Raw genomic sequence first — 18,479 nt, 5'->3', positions numbered from 1 at the left:
CCTTTCGGACAAGGGCGTAGGTTTCGTTTCAACATTGGTGGGGGGGACACATACTGTATTAAGTGGGGTCTTAGGCTCCTCCCCTATAAAATTAATTTGTTTATAAACCCCTGGACATTAATAGGTAATACGTGTTTCAGCAAGATATCTGCTCATTTTGAAAACATATCCCACATATCTGGGTTCTCTAAGATTTTGAGAATAAAGTCGAAATTTTATGAGAATAAAGTCATAATATTTCAAGAAAAAAATCTACCTGCCCTATAGACTACTGTGCATTGATATGCTAAAATCCCCTTCAGACTAACTATGGTCTCCTGCATAAAGGTCAGAAATGCTACACGCCGAAATCCTCACCTTTACTTTTCCGCCTCACAACATACAGGGCACACAACTCTCTGCACTGACACTGAATATAGGCATTGGACATAAAGTGTGAGGTGCATTTTCCTATCTTTACTTTACAATTAGAGAACTTAATAACAATAGGTACTTATCACTCATTGCTTCTGATGTGGATCTCTCAGTCACATTTAACAACTTTCTTTGCAGAACAATAAGCTTTAATATTGTTAAAGAGTTAAAGAGAAGATACTATTTATAGCATCCCACATTCACTAGAAAAAAGCTCTTTGATGCATGAAATAGCATGATCAAGAATGCCTTTGCACACAAAGAATCTCAGAGAATACTTTGCCAACTGATGACTGAAACACCTTGCAGACTGTGAAAATGTGGCTAGTTTGGACCACTGGATGGTGAGAGGGACAATACAACAATGTTGAGCATGCGATGAAATATTACGAATATGTGGAGGTCTTTTGCATGTTCTTTTCTAAATGAAACAGTATGTCTTTGTTGCTGAAGAATCTGAGTAATTAGCGGTCTGAAGGACATATTCTAACAGATACACACCCATACAAAGCACGCAAAATGTATTACATAGTCAGATGTTTAAACCAAGTTCAAAGGATGAGAAGCAATTATAGCAGAATGTGAATAAAGGCTTGCCTGTCTGAATGGGTTTCACACATATAGCCAACATTTCATTCAATTTCAAGACTGATGAACCAACACAAGAGTCAAAACATTCATTCGTTCATTTCACAAACAGGAGCCTCAGTAGCGTGTGGAAGAACCATACACAGCCACAACCTCCTCATGCTGGTCACCAGCCTGGTCACACACAGCTGTGGGATGGAATCCCATTCTTCAACCAGCAGTCCTGAACTCAACCCCATTTAACACTTGTGGGATCAGCTTGGGTGTGCTGTTCGTGCCAGAGTAACCAACACAACCACGTTGGCTGACTTGCGACAAATGCTGGTTGAAGAATGGAATGCCATCCCACAGCAGTGTGTGACCAGGCTGGTGACCAGCATGAGGAGGAGGTGCCAGGATGTTGTGGCTGTGTATGGTTCTTCCACACACTACTAAGGCTCCTGTTTGTGAAATGAATAAATTGTTCAATTGCCAATATGTCTTGTTCATACTTCAATCATCCAATCCACAAAACACCAAACGAGTCAATGGCAGAATAAGCTGTTTGGCATTGGCAGAGAAGATTTGGGAAAATTTGGGCGCAAACCACATACTCAGCGCTGCTGCTCATCCCACAAATGCATCCATCCATCCATCCATCTTCGTCCGCTTATCCGGTGTCGGGTCGCGGGGGGAGCAGCTCCAGCAGGGGACCCCAAACTTCCCTTTCCCGAGCCACATTAACCAGCTCTGACTGGGGGATCCCGAGGCGTTCCCAGGCCAGGTTGGAGATATAATCCCTCCACCTAGTCCTGGGTCTTCCCCGAGGCTTCCTTCCAGCTGGACGTGCCTGGAACACCTCCCTAGGGAGGCGCCCAGGGGGCATCCGTACCAGATGCCCGAACCACCTCAACTGGCTCCTTTCGACGCGAAGGAGCAGCGGCTCTACTCCGAGCTCCTCACGGATGACTGAGCTTCTCACCCTATCTCTAAGGGAGACGCCAGCCACCCTCCTGAGGAAATCCATTTCGACCGCTTGTACCCTGGATCTCGTTCTTTCGGTCATGACCCAGCCTTCATGACCATAGGTGAGGGTAGGAACGAAAACTGACCGGTAGATCGAGAGCTTTGCCTTCTGGCTCAGCTTTCGTCACAACGGTGCGATAAATTGAATGTAATACCGCACCCGCTGCGCCGATTCTCCGACCAATCTCCTGCTCCATTGTCCCCTCGCTCGCAAACAAAACGCCAAGGTACTTGAACTCCTTCACTTGGGGTAAGGACTCATTCCCTACCTGGAGTAGGCACTCCATCGGTTTCCTGCTGAGAACCATGGCCTCAGATTTAGAGGTGCTGATCCTCATCCCAACCGCTTCACTCTCAGCTGCGAACCGATCCAGTGAGTGCTGAAGGTCGCAGGCCGATGATGCCATCAGGACCACATCATCTGCAAAGAGCAGCGATGAGATCCCCAGCCCACCGAACCGCAACCTCCCCACTGCCCGATATCCTGTCCATAAATGTTACAAACAGGATTGGTGACAAAGCGCGCCCTGGCGGAGGCCAACCCTCACCTGAAACGAGTCCGACTTACTGCCGAGAACCCGGACACAGCTCTCACTTTGGTCGTATAGAGATTGGATGGCCCAGAGAAGAGACCCCTCACCCCATACTCCCGCAGCACCTCCCACAGTATCTCCGGGGCACCCGGTCATACTCCTTTCCAGATCCACAAAACACATGTAGACCGGGTGGGCTGCGGCTCCCTCCAGGATCCTTCGAGAGTGAAGAGCTGGTCCGTTGTTCCACGACCAGGACGGAATCCGCATTGTTCCTCTTCAAACTATCGGCCGAACCCTCCTTTCCAGCACCTTGGAGTAGACTTTACCAGGGAGGCTGAGAAGTGTGATACCCCTGTAATTGGCACACACCCTCTGGTCCCCCTTTTTAAAAAGGGGAACCACCACCCTGGTCTGCCACTCCTTTGGCACTGTCCCAGACTTCCACGCAATGTTGAAGAGGCATGTCAACCAGGACAGCCCCTCCACACCCAGAGCCTTGAGCATTTCTGGACGGATCTCATCAATCCCAGGGGCTTTGCCACTGTGGAGTTGTTTGACTACATCAGTGACTTCCGCCTGGGAAATTGACAATGATCCCCCATCATCCTCCAGCTCTGCCTCTACCATAGAGGGCGTATTAGTCGGATTCAGGAGTTCCTCAAAGTGCTCCTTCCACCGCCCTATTACCTCCTCAGTTGAGGTCAACAGTGTCCCATCCTTACTGTACACAGCTTGGATGGTTCCCCGCTTCCCCCTCCTGAGGTAGCGAACAGTTTTCCAGAAGCACCTTGGTGCCGACCGAAAGTCTTTCTCCATGTCTTCTCCAAACTTCTCCCACACCTGCTGCTTTGCCTCTTTCACGGCAGAGGCTGCAGCCCTTCGGGCCCTTCGGTACCCTGCAACTGCCTCCGGAGTCCTCTGGGATAACATATCCCGGAAAGACTCCTTCTTCAGTCGGACGGCTTCCCTGACCACCGGTCTCCACCACGGTGTTCGTGGGTTACCGCCCCTTGAGGCACCTAAGACCCTAAGACCACAGCTCCTCGCTGCAGCTTCAGCAATGGAAACTTTGAACATTGTCCACTTGGGTTCAATGCTCCCAGCATCCACAGGGATGCACGAAAATGAAAGTCTGTCGGACAGGGGGCCTCCTCCGCACTACCCGTTTGGGCTTACCAGGTCTGTCCAGAGTCTTCCCCCACCCCCTGACCCAACTCACCACCAGATGGTGATCAGTTGACAGCTCCGCCCCTCTCTTCACCCGAGTGTCCAAAACATACGGCCTCAGATCAGATGAAACAATTATAAAATCAATGATTGACCTTTGGCCTAGGGTGCTCTGGTACCAAGTACACTTATGAGCATCCCTATGTTCGAACATGGTGTTTGTTATAGACAATCCATGACTAGCACAGAAGTCCAACAACAAACAACCACTCTGGTTTAGATTCGGGAGGCCGTTCCTCCCAATCACACCTCTCCATGTGTCTCCATCATTGCCCACGTGCGCGTTGAAGTCCCCCAGCAGAACAATGGAGTCCCCCACTGGAGCCCCATGCAGGACTCCAGTCAAGGTCTCCAAGAAGGCCGAATACTCCGAACTCTTGTTTGGTGCATATGCACAAACAAGAGTCAGAGTTTTCCCCCCCACAACCCGCAGGCGTAGGTAGGCGACCCTCTCGTCCACCGGGGTAAACTCCAACGCAGCGGTGCTCAGCTGGGGGCTTGTGAGTATCCCCACACCCGCCCGGCGCCTCACACCCTGGGCAACTCCGGAGAAGAAAAGAGTCCAACCCCTATCCAGGAGTATGGTTCCAGAACCAAGACTGTGCGTAGAGGTAAGCCCCACCAGATCTAACCGGTAGCGCTCCACCTCCCGCACCATTTCCAGCTCCTTCCCCCACAGAGAGGTGACGTTCCACGTCCCCAGAGCCAGCGTCTGCTGCCCGGGTCTGGTCCGTCGAGGCCCCTGACCTTCACTGCCACCCGTGTAGCAGCGCACCCGACCCCAGCGGTTCCTCCCACAGGTGGTGGGCCCATGGGATGGAGAGGGAGTTGCCACGTTGCTTCTTCGGGCTGTGCCCGACCGGGCTCCGTGGCAAACCCGGCCACCAGGCGCTCGCTGACGAGCCCGCCATCTGGGCCTGGCTCCAGACGGGGGCCCCGGGCTTCCTCCGGGCAGGGTAACTTCACCTCTTCTACGTTGTTTCATAGGGTTTTTGAACCATTCTTTGTCTGGCCCCTCACCTGAGACCACATTGCCTTGGGAGACCCTACCAGGAGCACACAGCTCCAGACAACACAGCCCTCAGGTTCATAGGGACACACAAACCTCTCCACCAAGATAAGGTGATGGTTCCCGGAGAGGCCACAAATGCATGCTCCTTACAAATGGGGCACCATTTGAAAGGGAACTAAACAGGCTTTCCAACGGTATAAGATTTATTGCAAAAAAGCATTGTTACCAGAGAGAAATAATCTACCAAACACGAATTTCCTTACTTTTCGTGCTAAGTTTATCTATTTTGTGCACGTTATATAGGTTTACAAAGTGAAAAAGCCCAAAGTCCACCCCGAAGGCACTTACCATCTCCAACAGAAAACACTGTTCATATACTGCTCCAAACAGCTCTGTTCTAGTCCAGCCTTTACTTCCGTGACGAACATGCGTCACTTTGTAACACGTTATAATGCTCGCCTAGCTGCTAGCATGGCACACCCTCATACTCTGCTTCTGACTGGGTAGTAGTCCTTACCTAGTTACTGTGCATGTGTGACTCCTAACAAAGATGGAACAGAAGTGTGATGCCTCACTCGGTAGCTAAAACAGAGAGCTCAACACACAGGGTAAAAAGAGGAGCTGCAGCAATGTGCAGTACAACAAAAATATGGTGTTTTTCGAAAATTAAACCATGTAACCCTATTCTGATATAACCTCTAAATACAACTATGAACCTGAAAATTAGCATAAAATGAGCACTTTAATGAATCAAATCTTGGGAGAATGAATTATTCGTCTGACTACGACAGAGGGACTTGCTGGAAATTACGCTCTAAGGTATTCTTGTCACTGTGCTCGGGCTCCCTCAAAGCTCACACATTGAAATCAAGACATTAAGAGCCCAGGCCATTTGGCGGTACATGAAAAATTCAAATCTCATTTAAATTTCGCAGGCAAGTCGATAAGGAGATCTATGCATCAAAATAGCAGTCGCCTTTGCAGTAATGACCACATTTTGGTGAAGATAATCTATCACAAAATACAGTATGTTTTCCCATCTATACTTAATTTTACCTTCTGTATTGGAAGTAGTGGGGATGGAAGGATTGGTGGGAGAAAATGAGGGTACCTGGCCATCAAGCTATATTTATCTGCAGAGGGATGAAAGTGGGAAGAAACTTCATATAACTTCATTTAGATTCGTAAGTCAAATGTGATACATAGAACAGCTGAGGTGAGGAGGGAAACAATCACACTCAAGCATTTGAGTAGCACGGAGGCAGTAAACAGAAAAATGAAAACAGGCCTTCTCGTTTGCACCTGTATTTACAAAGGTACAAACAGTTACCACAGCACACATTGTTTTGTAACTCCAATATGATTATTTTCATGCACTTTCAAATATGTGGCATGTAAACAAGAGAAAGGAAACTTTCCGCCTAAACAGTATTTGTATTGATTTTTCTGTGGCGTTAAAGTATTAGGTGATTTTTAGCCACGGTAGCTGCGAGACTCTATGGATGGTCTGTCAGTCTGAAGACATGCATTGTTTAATAAAAATCGGAAACATTCCGGTCAGGGAACGTTTCAGCCAAGCTAGCAAGAAGTTTAACGACAATCTATCCAATGATTGTGACATTTGCTACATATATTCAAAGCCCCTGCAGGATAAATTATAATGACTTTGATGATCCCTTGATTTTTATCCTAGCACCAACAGCAGGTCAACATTTTTTTACTAATTCAGTGAAATATCTCAACACCTATGATGTGTTGCATTTAGCATTGAGCTGTGCTTGAGTACAGCCTCACAGCTGTAGCAGCCTAATCTGTTGTTGACCTGACAGCAATCTCACAGGAACAGAAGTCTGATATACTAATGGCTTAAGTGCGTATTAATGGCCAACATGTTAGCAAACAATTGCCTACTTATATAACTACTACTTCAGTAGGCACAGAGCAACATTAGTATCCCATTGGAGCCATTCTTTTTGGCCATCTCATAAATAACATGTCACATTTGCATTTTAGCTTTGATTTGGTCCACAAATTCTGTCACTTTGGCTTACTTTATACTCAACTGTCTGTTGCTGATTTGCAAATACTATCTATCATTCACACTGGACAGGTAGTACAGTAGGCTGTCTGAGCTAGTTGGAAATACCACCTACACTTCCAGATGGGGTTAACTGTGGGTGTTATTGAGAGCCATTGGGAGGCAACCGCACAGTCTAAATACAGACTGAATCACCCAAACAAAGTGCTAAAAGCAGCTTACAGCTTATAGCTCCGGTGTGGGGTGTTGCATTTCACTGACATTGGCAGTAGCCTACAAGAGTCCCTTTCACAAAAGATGGAGTTATTTTTGTCATTGTCAATATCTTTATAGATTGTTGTTTATATATTTATAGAAGTATTAATGTATTGAATACTAATTCTAGTTTGTCATTAACAGTATTTTTATTTCTTCCTATCTATTGTGTGTGTATTTGTTTATCTGGGTGACTAGCTTCTGCATATAATTGCCCTTACAGAGATAAATAAATTTGTATTCAATTTAATTGAATATTAAAGATGTCACTTGATTTAGTGTTATCTTTAACTCTACTGTCAAGAATTATTTATATTATTGAGTTAAAAAATAAAAAAAACATAGAGGACAATGTGATCCTTAAACTAACTAACTAACTAACTATTGTGAAGAAAATAAAAATGATTGTCACTTTGCATGTAATGTTTTCAAAAGCTTTTCAAAAACCAGTGTTTGTGGACACAAGTGTTCATTTCTATATCATGAAATCTGATTTGACCTTGTGTCTCTGTCACCAGCGATAATAATAATAATAATAATAATAATAATAATAATAATAATAATAATAATAATAATAATAATTAAGATGGTGATTTTCTGTCCAAGAGTTCACTTCAGGATCAAGGTTTAGGAAACGCCACACTCACTGTATCTTACACAGCTCAAAGTGAAAAACATCACAGCAAATGTATGCCATGCAGACAAAATACTCTCCTGCCCCCCTAAGTGCCTAAAGCCTGTAACTGCTCTGATCCTATTACTATATTAACCCAACAACAAGATGTGTGCAAAGCCTAAAAAGAAGGAACTGTTCACGTCATGGGTGAACGATTTGCAATTCATATAGTGTATTTAAAAACTGTAATGTGGGCAAAGTGAATAGGCTGTTAGAGAGTGAGGTCAGGAGGTATGAGGTAAGGGTGAGGTCAGATTCAAAGAAATCCCTTTAATGTATTTTTAGCCTATTTGTGAATGCATTTAAAGAAAATGGACTGATCTTATCACAGCAGATGGCAATGCTTTAACCCTTCTTCTGGGAAAAACACAAAAACTATATTTATAAGTAGATTTTATTTTTAAAATAAAATGTGTTTTAATTTCATTCACCTTTACACATGTAAATAATAATAAATTACAAACGTATGTATGATTAAACCAAGCTGACCCTCAACCCTCAAGAGCCTCTATTGATCTATACTTTAATCAATAACCAGTGTACATGCTGCACACAAGGGAATAAACATATTGACCAAAGCAAAGGTTTATATGACCCCAAGCATCATTAATATACTGGATATATTGCTAACATAAGTTCATACTCTGGGCAACTCTGGATTTGGTCATTAGAGGTTTAGCACAGTTGCAATTTTTATTTTATTTCCTGTTGTTGAAAACAATTCTTATATAGTTATAGCAAACTGTATAAAAGCCCGATCCAGAAATATGTGGCGTAATTTGGCAGACAGCAGTGATCTAGCTCTTTAACATCAGAACTATGAGGTCATGCCTCAATCATTTTGATGAATAGCTCTGCCATTTGCCCATGTGCTTCCAGTCACACTGGCCAGCGGAGACTCATTAGCTGGCTATTGAGGCTAGTGAGAGGGAGTTTGTTGCTGCACAGGGGATGTCAGTGGGGGTCTCTGAACCTGCGGGTCAGCCTCCAAAACTGTGGGCTGCCGCGATGGAGATAGCAGCCTTAATCAACTGTAAAGTTCACAGCGGCACAAAGCATCCAATTAACCAGTAAATAAATCACACAGATGACCACAGAAGAATGTCTGAGTTTCAGCAGCATGTGTGCATGTGTAAATTGCACTTACTGAATGATACCTGTACTGGCTGTTTTGTACTCAAAACGCACTGGAAATTTGCAACAAATATTTTTTTGTCACTAGTCACCATTTGATAACCTGTAGTTACCTTTGTATTCTTACATGGTTTATTAGGCTTTAGCTCTCTTTAGTTATTGGTTATGAATTTTATTTACAAGAGATTTAAAAGATTGTTATTTTCGATAGTCAAGTCAAGAAGACATTAGCCAAGTTTCCATCCCAAAATCCCAATTTTAACCGAATTATCAGAAAGTCTGCAAAAGAAAATGTTAATTAATGCATGTTTCCATCCACTACTGTTTAGGAGTTGGGGGTATCAAGAGCCATTTAACAATTTCAGAAAAAGGCACAATGTGATGATGTCATTAAAAGAGCACCAGTTAAACACTAAATGAATGAAAATACATGCTTGCATCATGATTTATCCACTAGGTCTGTTTGAATTTCCAGCATTTCCAGTTAGGTTCTTTTAATGCACAAATTAAAAATGTGCATAAAACTATTATTCTTGCTGGCAAAATATCTATTTTTAAATCAAATTTTACCAGGTGTCACATAATAATAATATCATTAATAATAATGTCTTTTTTATCTGTCTCCGGATGGACAACACCGGATGTTGTCAGGCTTTATCCCAGCAATGTACATCCGTTGAGCCAGACTACACTAGTCCTAATAACATACATTATGTGTGAAATACAACAGCAATTAGTCTCTAATAAAAAGGTAATTTTGACTAATGAGTAATAACTTATCCTTTGACCAAAACCTTTCACTTCCCCTTCTCCTGGGACCAGAATGGAATTAACCTTAATGGCTTTTTGTACTTTTTGCATTTTACCCCTTTAAAGGTTTGGCTGCGACAGCAGAGCTGCAATTTTAAATGGAAACAAAAATCAATCACTCAAACCAGTCGAACCGGATGAGAAACACTGCTGATGGAAATGATGGTGAAGATACTGTATTCAAATCACACAGTGATATCTAAATGACAACCATTAAGATGTTTGTCTGATTCATTAGCAAGCAGAATGGAGACAATTTTAAACAGCATCTACATGCTATCGCACCTAATGGAAAGTGTCAAGAAGAAGTTAGCCACTGTTAATATCACATACAAATTGTAATTGGTGAAGTGAGGTGATGGGTAAACACATTATATTAAGAAAGCAGTAAAACATTAGAGTTATAACTTGTATCTACAGCAAAGTAACTAGTACATTTACAATAGCAACATAAACAACATGTGTGTGGCAAATTGTGAGTGACTTTGGAGTAAACGATGACACAACAGTATTCATACACAATGCCATTCAAAAATATCTCTGGTTTGATCTTCTGCATGAAAACCCTATACAGCCCATTCAGTAGCTAGCAAGTGCTTTAAAATGCATAAGGAATTCCTAATGAGCAGAAACAACAGCATGGCATCAGCTACACAGATGAGTCAGCGTGTGTTTATACACTAATGGCTCCATATTGTTTTCTGTCTCACTGTGTGACTAGGCATGCACTCTATTGTGTTGTAGCAGCAGCTCTAATCATGAACAATTCCAGCAGCTGCTATGTAGCTGGAGTGTTAGGCAGCTATTCAGCTGATCTGAAAATAGGTGGAGAAAAAAGGTAAAAAGATAATAAGGTAGCTTTGTAAAGTGGAAAACTGCAGCCAACAAAGCACATAAATGAGCTATTAGGATACTTGCAGGGAAATGGACTGTTGAGCTTAATTAAAATGGTGCAAGGGATATAAGGAAAAAAAAGCCCAGTTAATGACTTCTGTCCTTTAAATCACTCACTCTCATCCTGCCTTCTACACTTAACATTGTCCCTCTCAGTTCTCCAATAAAATCTAATTATCATCACCTGGAGGATAACAGCCAGCTCTGGCCTCAGAGGTGACATGCTGTTTGCATCATTTTATGGATTAGGCCTACTGCTAGTTCCTTGGTCATTTACTCATTGTGTGCCATAATCTTGCAGTCTGTCATTCAGGTGTAGATCCCCACTACTCCCTGTGGGTGCGCCCTCTACACTGTATCGATCTGGAGATATTAAACAGGACATCTAATGTTCGTGGTTTCGTGTCGTATGCGACACAGACGGAAATTGGCAGCAAGGGTATTTTTGGGCGTATTGTACTTTTATCTGAATTGTTAGTGCTACTTAAATTAATCATTCCCTTGCAGGCCAGAAGACAAACGCAAATTGTTCGGTCTCAGCCAAAAATTTAGCAGCCTTTGGCTTGTGCTTTGCATTTGTTTCCCAGAGCGATTAAAGCTAAAGCTATGTTTTAATAGCGTATGACACTGAAATAAGTCACTGTCTCTATGGACAAATGAACTGTTTCCTCTATGGAAAGTGAGAGTGCTTTTAGCTGCCCTGCGCTGACTATGTTTTTATTTAAAAAACTAGGCTGTAGCTTTTAAATGAAGGAACAGGCCAGTCAAGTGGAAAATCACTTTATCCTTGTCACCACCCTACTCTGGAGAAAAGGGCCTGCATTCTTGGGGAAGACTATGGCAAAGAACAACAGTGCTTTAATTTTAAATAGCATGGAGAAGTACCAGAGAAAAAGCATGTGTTACTGCAGTGAGACTTTGCAGGAAAGTAGAGTAAAAAATGAGACAATAGTCAAATGGAATTTCCACAATATCATACCAAACACTTCATCAATTATAAATATCTGTGAATGTTTGCACATTGGGGGGAAAAAGCTGTCCCTTCAAATCAGCTTGCCATAACTCTTTGTCTATTTTGTATACATTAAAAGCTTGTTATCACGCACTAGGTGTATTTTTAGGATCCTCTTACAAATGCTCACTTCTCGCCACCTGCGGCATTTGTAACGGTCTCCAGAGCCATCAAGGTTAATTGGAATCAGGCGTTAAAAGACGTTCAATATTCTAAAAGTGACAACAAATTATGTTAATCGTGGTTTGAAGTCCTTGTTGTCAAGGTGGAATCAATCTTGCCCACGTCCCTTGAGGTCAGCAGCCAAACACAGCAATTAGCACTGTGTGTGTGTGTGTGTGTGTGTGTGTGTGTGTGTGTGTGTGTGTGTGTGTGTGTGTGTGTGTGTGTGTGTGTGTGTGTGTGTGTGTGTGTGCGGCGTGTGTGTGTGTGCGTGCGTGTGTGTGTGTGTGTGTGTGTGTGTGTGTGTGTGTGTGCCGTGTGCGTGTGTGTGTGTGCGTGTGTGTTAAAGAATGAAGAAGAATGTTAAATGTCAAAAGGAAGATTATCCAGCAACTACTTCAAATCTTGCCAACTTAATAATCAAGTTTACATTAATCAAAGTACAAAAATACCAAATGAATACACAATGCAGAATGATGCCTGATGGTATACATTGCCTTGTGTCCTCCCTATATTTTAAAAGGAATAACGACAGTATGCAAATTACACCAAAATAATGAGCTGGACATAGCTGTCGATGTCCCACCCGCAGCCTGTCACAGGATTTAATCCATGATAATTAACAAATAATTAAAAATAAAAAAAAATCTAAAGCAGCCTGGCAAAAGCAAACCTGATGGCTGTTTTCTCTGTGACATCTGGTTCATCTGCTGTAGGAAGATCATCAGCCAGAATCTCTTCAGGACTCCGTGTGTCATTCGGGGGGGCTTTTTGCTCTTTGCCTTTGATCCCCATCCCTGCCGTGATGGCGTTCCACAAAGCACTCTGGGACTTTGAGCCTGCAAAAAAAATAAAATAAAATAAAAGCCTTAGTGGTGTTTCAGTTATTTTGTATAGTGCCATGAACCAAGCTTATATTTGGTTACCAGGTGGTAGTTTGTATACATTATGTAACAAAAAGCAGATTGTTAAATCTCCACTGAATGGCTTTCAGGATCTCACAGAGTAAGAGAATTCTATGCCTTTGTAATCCTGCCCCCATGTGGATGTATGTTGCCAATGGTAGTTTATCTTAAGTATCACATTTACTACACCGTGGACAAGTAGTAGTTCTACTACAAGTAGTAGACTATATATATTAGAGAGCACCACCTGGAATATACTGAAAAGATGATAATTAATGATTTCAACACATTTGATCTTGTAAAACAGTATGGTTTGCCCCTCTTTCTTTCTTCTTCTTTACTTCTTGTAGAAAACAGTTCCCAATAAAACAATAATAAAATCAGACAGAAAATTAGATAATTGTTAGAAACAGCAAAATTATTTATGGGAAATATTGTTATTGACTTTTAAAATATTTTTTTCTTGCTTCAATAACACTCAATATCACTGATGTGGTCACAAGTCTCAGCAGCTAATCTCATTAACCCTTGTATTCTTTAATCTGAAAGGTGTGATGAATTGAAATAACTGAATTTAGTGAACTGACTAATAATTAAGTCTGACTAATAGAGAGAACACTTACGTGCAAAACTGGCCTGTGGTCTGGTGGAGCTCTCCCCATCTTCATTCGCCACTGGAAGAAAACAGATGAAGAGAATCTAATGATGCCAGAAAATGTGGGTTGTGTACATACTCAACGTGTTTATGTCATACTATTTCAAAACATCAAACTCTTTGGTAATTACTAATGACTTTAAAGCTATAGTGCGTAGTTTCTGTCACCCCCATGAGGAATTTTAAGTAATTACAACAACACTGTTGGTGCAAACCTTTAGTGATCTTGCACCACCCCCACCCCTTTGTATCAACTCATTTGGCAATGGCTTGAATGTAACGGACGTTCATTAATATAAAAAAGTTGCGCACTATAGCTTTAAATATTTAGCTTTTGTTTTGTTGTTACACACACTTGTTCTGTGTTGAATACTACGGTTACTCAAAATTGTTTGCAATATCTGGAAATGCAGCATTTTCACATGTGCAACAAAGACCAGTGAGTATTCACAGTTCACATGTTAGTCTTAACTATAAAGAAAGGTGTTGTGTGCATAATCGCTCAAACATACAGTATGTATACACTACATGCTGCACAATTAATTTTAATGAGCCTCTCCACATACTGTCCTTACTGCCTTTGCTGTTTATTTATTTTGATATGTACATTATTATGTCTAAATATTGATATATATTTGCTTATTGAGGATCAACAAAATAGCTGGGGAATCTTGTGCAGATGTGTAATACACACAGTCATGAAGGTAACCCTAGAATTGCCGTGACGTGTGATTTCAGTGATTGGGAAAAGCCCTATAATTGTTGCTGTTACTCCAAAGACATGGTGCTCTGCTGGAGTCTCTGCCATAAATTAGTCTCGCTTTGCCAGACCTTCCTCTACAGCGCTGCGGAGGATGGTCTGGCTTGTCCACACAGCATTCCGGGATGGGAGAAAAACATGCTGTGGTTTATTGGCATTTCTTTAAACCAATCACAATCATCTTGGGCAGCTCTAAGCACCAGACAGAGCCATGGTGACGCTGCAAAATAGCCTCGGGAAGGTAACTTGTTTTGGTGGAATATGTGTACGTTCAAAAGTTGTTTTAGTCATGCAACAGAAAACTCCGATTGGACAGATAGTCTAGCTAGCTGTCTCGGTCTACCCTGCAGAGATCTGAGGAGCAGTTAACCATAGTCCTCATAAATCGACCAGAGTTTAAAATTACAACACAAAGAAAGCGGAAGGTAACGGACATCCAGCCGAAAAGAGTGAGCAAAAGAGCTGCTTCAGGCTTGCTTTCACTGCTGCACATAAGGCTTGTGATTGTGATCCACATTTCAGTGGTTATTGAGGCCAAAGTGCCTTAAGATGCAGTTCCTCTATCAGCCACTATATGCTGGCTCCATAAAACTCAGACATTACAGTAAGGAAGTCAAGACAGAAGCTTTCCTCTAACAACAGAATGTCGACAAATGTTTTCAACAGGTAGAAACTCTAAAGGTTAATATGTGTCATAGTGGTAATTAATAATTAATATACAAATACAAATTACTGTATAATTAAGAGCAAGTTTAAAAATGAAAGAAAAGTGTGTTTGACTGCTCAGTCAATCTTTGGGTTTGATTCCAGTTTTGGGACCTTTGTTGCATGTCTTACCACCCTCTCTCTCTCTCTCTCCTCCCCCATTTTCAGCCTGCCACTACACTGTTCTGTCAAATAAAAGAGACATAAAAAAAATCTTGTATGTATGTTTATGTAGTGAGAGGGTGGTGAGACAACAATTATAACATCATGCTTTGATGTGTGTCTTGATTAGATATTTGTACAACATTCAAGTAATAAATTAAGATGATATGCGTTTTTCTTTTTGGGGCCATGGAAGTTTGTACCTAAGCACAAAGTTCTCCCCACCGTCTTTACAGTTAAATTTAGCTGACAAAAGGTGGGTTAGGTGAGATTACAAAAAAGAAGCTGAGATCATTCCGGCCAGCTGGAGAGATCTTCTGCAGAACAAAGGCCTTCGGAGGTCCTCGCCACCCCAGAGATTTTTTAGTAACGTTACAACAAACCCCTTTCGCCCCGGTGTTAAAAACATCAAAAAGGTGACATTGACAAGTGACATATGTGATATTGTGACAATGTTAGCTTGCTTGCTCACTAACTGGTCAGCTACCAATACAAATCAAATCAAGAAAAACGTAATTATGTTGGGAAAACTGCAGCTATTGTATTAGAATGACATGAATAAACATTAAGAAGAGGAAGAAGAAGAAGAATGCCTTTATTTATCCTGAAAGGGGAAAATCACAATTACTTTATTGCAATTACTAAACGTAACGTGAATAAACATTCAATGGGTAAACTCGTCCTTGAACAGATGCATTTTAATTGGCGATGGTGTTTAACAATAAAAACTACAGCTCCCATAATTCCACGCAACTTCACAACGTCATCAAACGTCTGTGTTTACCATCCTTTGTTTTAGACCGCTAGCGGCAGAAAATTACATATTGTATGTTTAGACAAGAATTCCAAAGAGGTCATAGTTTTCCAGTGTAAATGAGAAATGATTCTAGGTGAAGGACATTCTGGCTTGATCAGTTAATTATATTTCAGGGATTCCCAGTGTAATTGGCTGTGCTCACAAAACCCGCATACCCATCAAAGTAAATCAAGGTGAATGTGTAAAAAGGGAAGTAATTCTACAGCATTAATATGCAGGAAAAGACAGAGCTGGTTATCATCTTCTTATAAAAAGCTTCACTTCACAATAGACTGCACGTAATTACTACGACTCAAGTGGCCAGGCTCCAATTCACAGATGTATTGTAAATCTACAATGAGGAACAGCTGCACAGGATGAGTCCAATTGTGTAGGTATTTTTGTAAATCTTAAGTATCAAAACTTAACTGTAGCCCTTAGAGCCCTAGATTCCAGGAGTTTGATGGTTTCCTTGGTGACAGAGAGCACTGCTACCGATCTCGCTGAGGCACTGACTCTGACCGTCAGCCTGGCCCACAGTAGGACTGAATCCAGGATTGAGATGAACATCTGCATGCTCAAAGCTTAGTTCCACAACCTGTGGATGTTCAGGCTTAACCCTGATGGCTCGAGAGACATTAGTCAGGCCTTTGTTGACCATGAAAGTGACGCCAACCCTGAGGATCATAAGAAAGAAAAATACTCTTCCACCCTACCCTACAGATCTCTGAGATAAAAAGCTGTCTGAGTCATAATTTCCCAAAAAACATTTTGAATTGGCCTACCACAAACTACCACAAAGGTCTTTTTCATTTCTGAAAATTCAGTGACAAACTGCTTTAATATTCTGTTACTGTAATAACGTAATCTACACTCTCCCACCCACCTTCAATTTGTGTATCAGTATCTGTATTTCTAGTTTTGTCTAATGTGTTTCGCGTGGAAATTGCATTTTCCCATTTGTGTCAGTGTCAGAACCTTTACAGGCAGCATAGAAGCAGAAAAGACTGACCTCGAGGTTGTTCTATAGTACTTTCTGTATCATGTCGGTCTGCAGTTCTACAGTTATAATTCTAGTCTTACAGTGGACATCTTAGTGTGCTAAATTGTGCCGTGGAGGTGGGTTGACATTTATCCTCATGATAATGGATAGCCATGCTCTGTTAGAGGGCATGCAAATTTTAATGTGGGATAAAAGACGTAGAAAAGAAGAAAAGGCCATTGGCGATATTAAAGATGCATGTGTATGTTTGTGGTCCTCATTAAATCTCTCCCACTGGCAGAGCATATAGCCTCTTCATCACCTCCCTGTGAGGGATATAAGCAATATTGTTTGATTTAGGCTTATAACAATATTCAGATTGTCCACGGATCTTCCATGTACAGTTAATTAACAATATGCAACTGTTAGAGGATGAAGGAGGTTAGATGCCAAAGGTTTTGTCAAAGGCACAAAATACTGGCAAAAAAAAAAAAAAAGATGCAATTTAATTGTACTACTTTTTCTCTTGGCTCTGATAAAGATGGCTTCAAATAGTTTTGACCGTGGCTCAGCTCTTTATAGTGCATTCCATTTGTACTCGGAAGTCGGATTTTCGGAGGTCAAAGTCAGAAACACGCCCCCTGACCTCGGATTTCTGAGCTCGGAACTCGGGCAACACTGAGTACCCTGAGCTAAAAATCCAATATGGATGCCCCGTGCATCAACTGTTGTGAAAGCTGTAGTAACATACAGTTATAAGTACTTCTTTGTTATTTGTGTTTATCAGTGTTTTTTGCCCCCAACAGTGCCTTCCAGGCAGCGCTGCCTGGAAGGCACCGTTGGGAGGCACTAGTTATGGTTAGGGTTAGGGTTAAGGTTAGGGTTAGGGTTAGGTGCCTTGAAGGCAGCGGTCGCAGCGCTGCCTGGAAGGAGCAGTTTTGGGCAAAAAACACCATTGAATGTTATTTGTGTCTCACTTATCAGTCATACACACAGTCCTGTCCATTTTCTATCTGTGGACATGTTGCTACACTGGTTTTTGTGAAAACAAATAGCGTAATGTGTTGTTATAAACTGACATTGCTAACAATGGCTAACCTGGCTAGAGCTAATGAAAACAATGAAAATCCGACTTGTAAATGGAACGCATTCAACTCCGGTGTGAAGTCATTACCAGCATCGGCTTCCGAGTTCTGAGGTAAATGGAATGCACTATATGCCTCTGTGAGAGGTGGCATTGGGGGTCCCTACCTGTGTTTTATCATCAATGTTTTGGAATCCATCATCTGGTAAATGTTGACAGAGTGGACTAGGATGTATATAATTAGTGTTGTCAGCATTGTCTTTTTCACACAACATTCACTCGCTTTCTCTGATGCTGATGTGCTACCATTTTCCAAAAGGTATCTCTGTAGTCTGAATACACAGTCTTTAATATTTGTTGCTCCACTGGAGTGGAATAGGAAGTTCTGCAATATTTTTTTTTTAAATGGAAAATGATGAATTTAATGAGCGCTCAACTGACAACGTTTCTTTTACGCTCACAGTGAATGAGCTTTAATCAGAATGAACCCGTTTAGATATGGTTGAACAAATTCTTGTTTGGAAACTAAAAACTTGTCTAGTTTGATCATCCCAGAGTTTAGGATTTATGGTTTGTTACACCACCAACCTAGAATACCTTGGGTTCACTGCTGTAGACAATATTGATAATGACAAACCTGCAGCAGCATCCAAAAACATCAATTACA

At 41.9% G+C, this 18,479-nt stretch overlaps 1 protein-coding gene across 3 annotated transcripts in view; it reads right to left on the bottom strand.

Moving 5' to 3' along the window:
• The window catches only part of pde1cb (phosphodiesterase 1C, calmodulin-dependent b), a 103,215-nt gene that overhangs the window by 69,972 nt on the left and 14,764 nt on the right, over positions 1-18,479 (bottom strand). For all 3 annotated transcript variants that reach the window (XM_039816539.1, XM_039816540.1, XM_039816541.1), the window contains exons 2-3: positions 13,292-13,342; positions 12,437-12,602 (exon numbers count right to left, since the gene is read on the bottom strand). In XM_039816539.1, the coding sequence (XP_039672473.1) occupies positions 12,437-12,602; positions 13,292-13,342 (217 nt within the window). The remainder of the gene's footprint in view (positions 1-12,436; positions 12,603-13,291; positions 13,343-18,479) is intronic.

Source organism: Perca fluviatilis, chromosome 11, assembly GCF_010015445.1.
Source record: "Perca fluviatilis chromosome 11, GENO_Pfluv_1.0, whole genome shotgun sequence".
Taxonomy (NCBI): Eukaryota; Metazoa; Chordata; class Actinopteri; order Perciformes; family Percidae; genus Perca; species Perca fluviatilis.
Note: the sequence above shows the minus strand (reverse complement) of the source record. Positions and strands in the feature narration are given on the sequence as shown.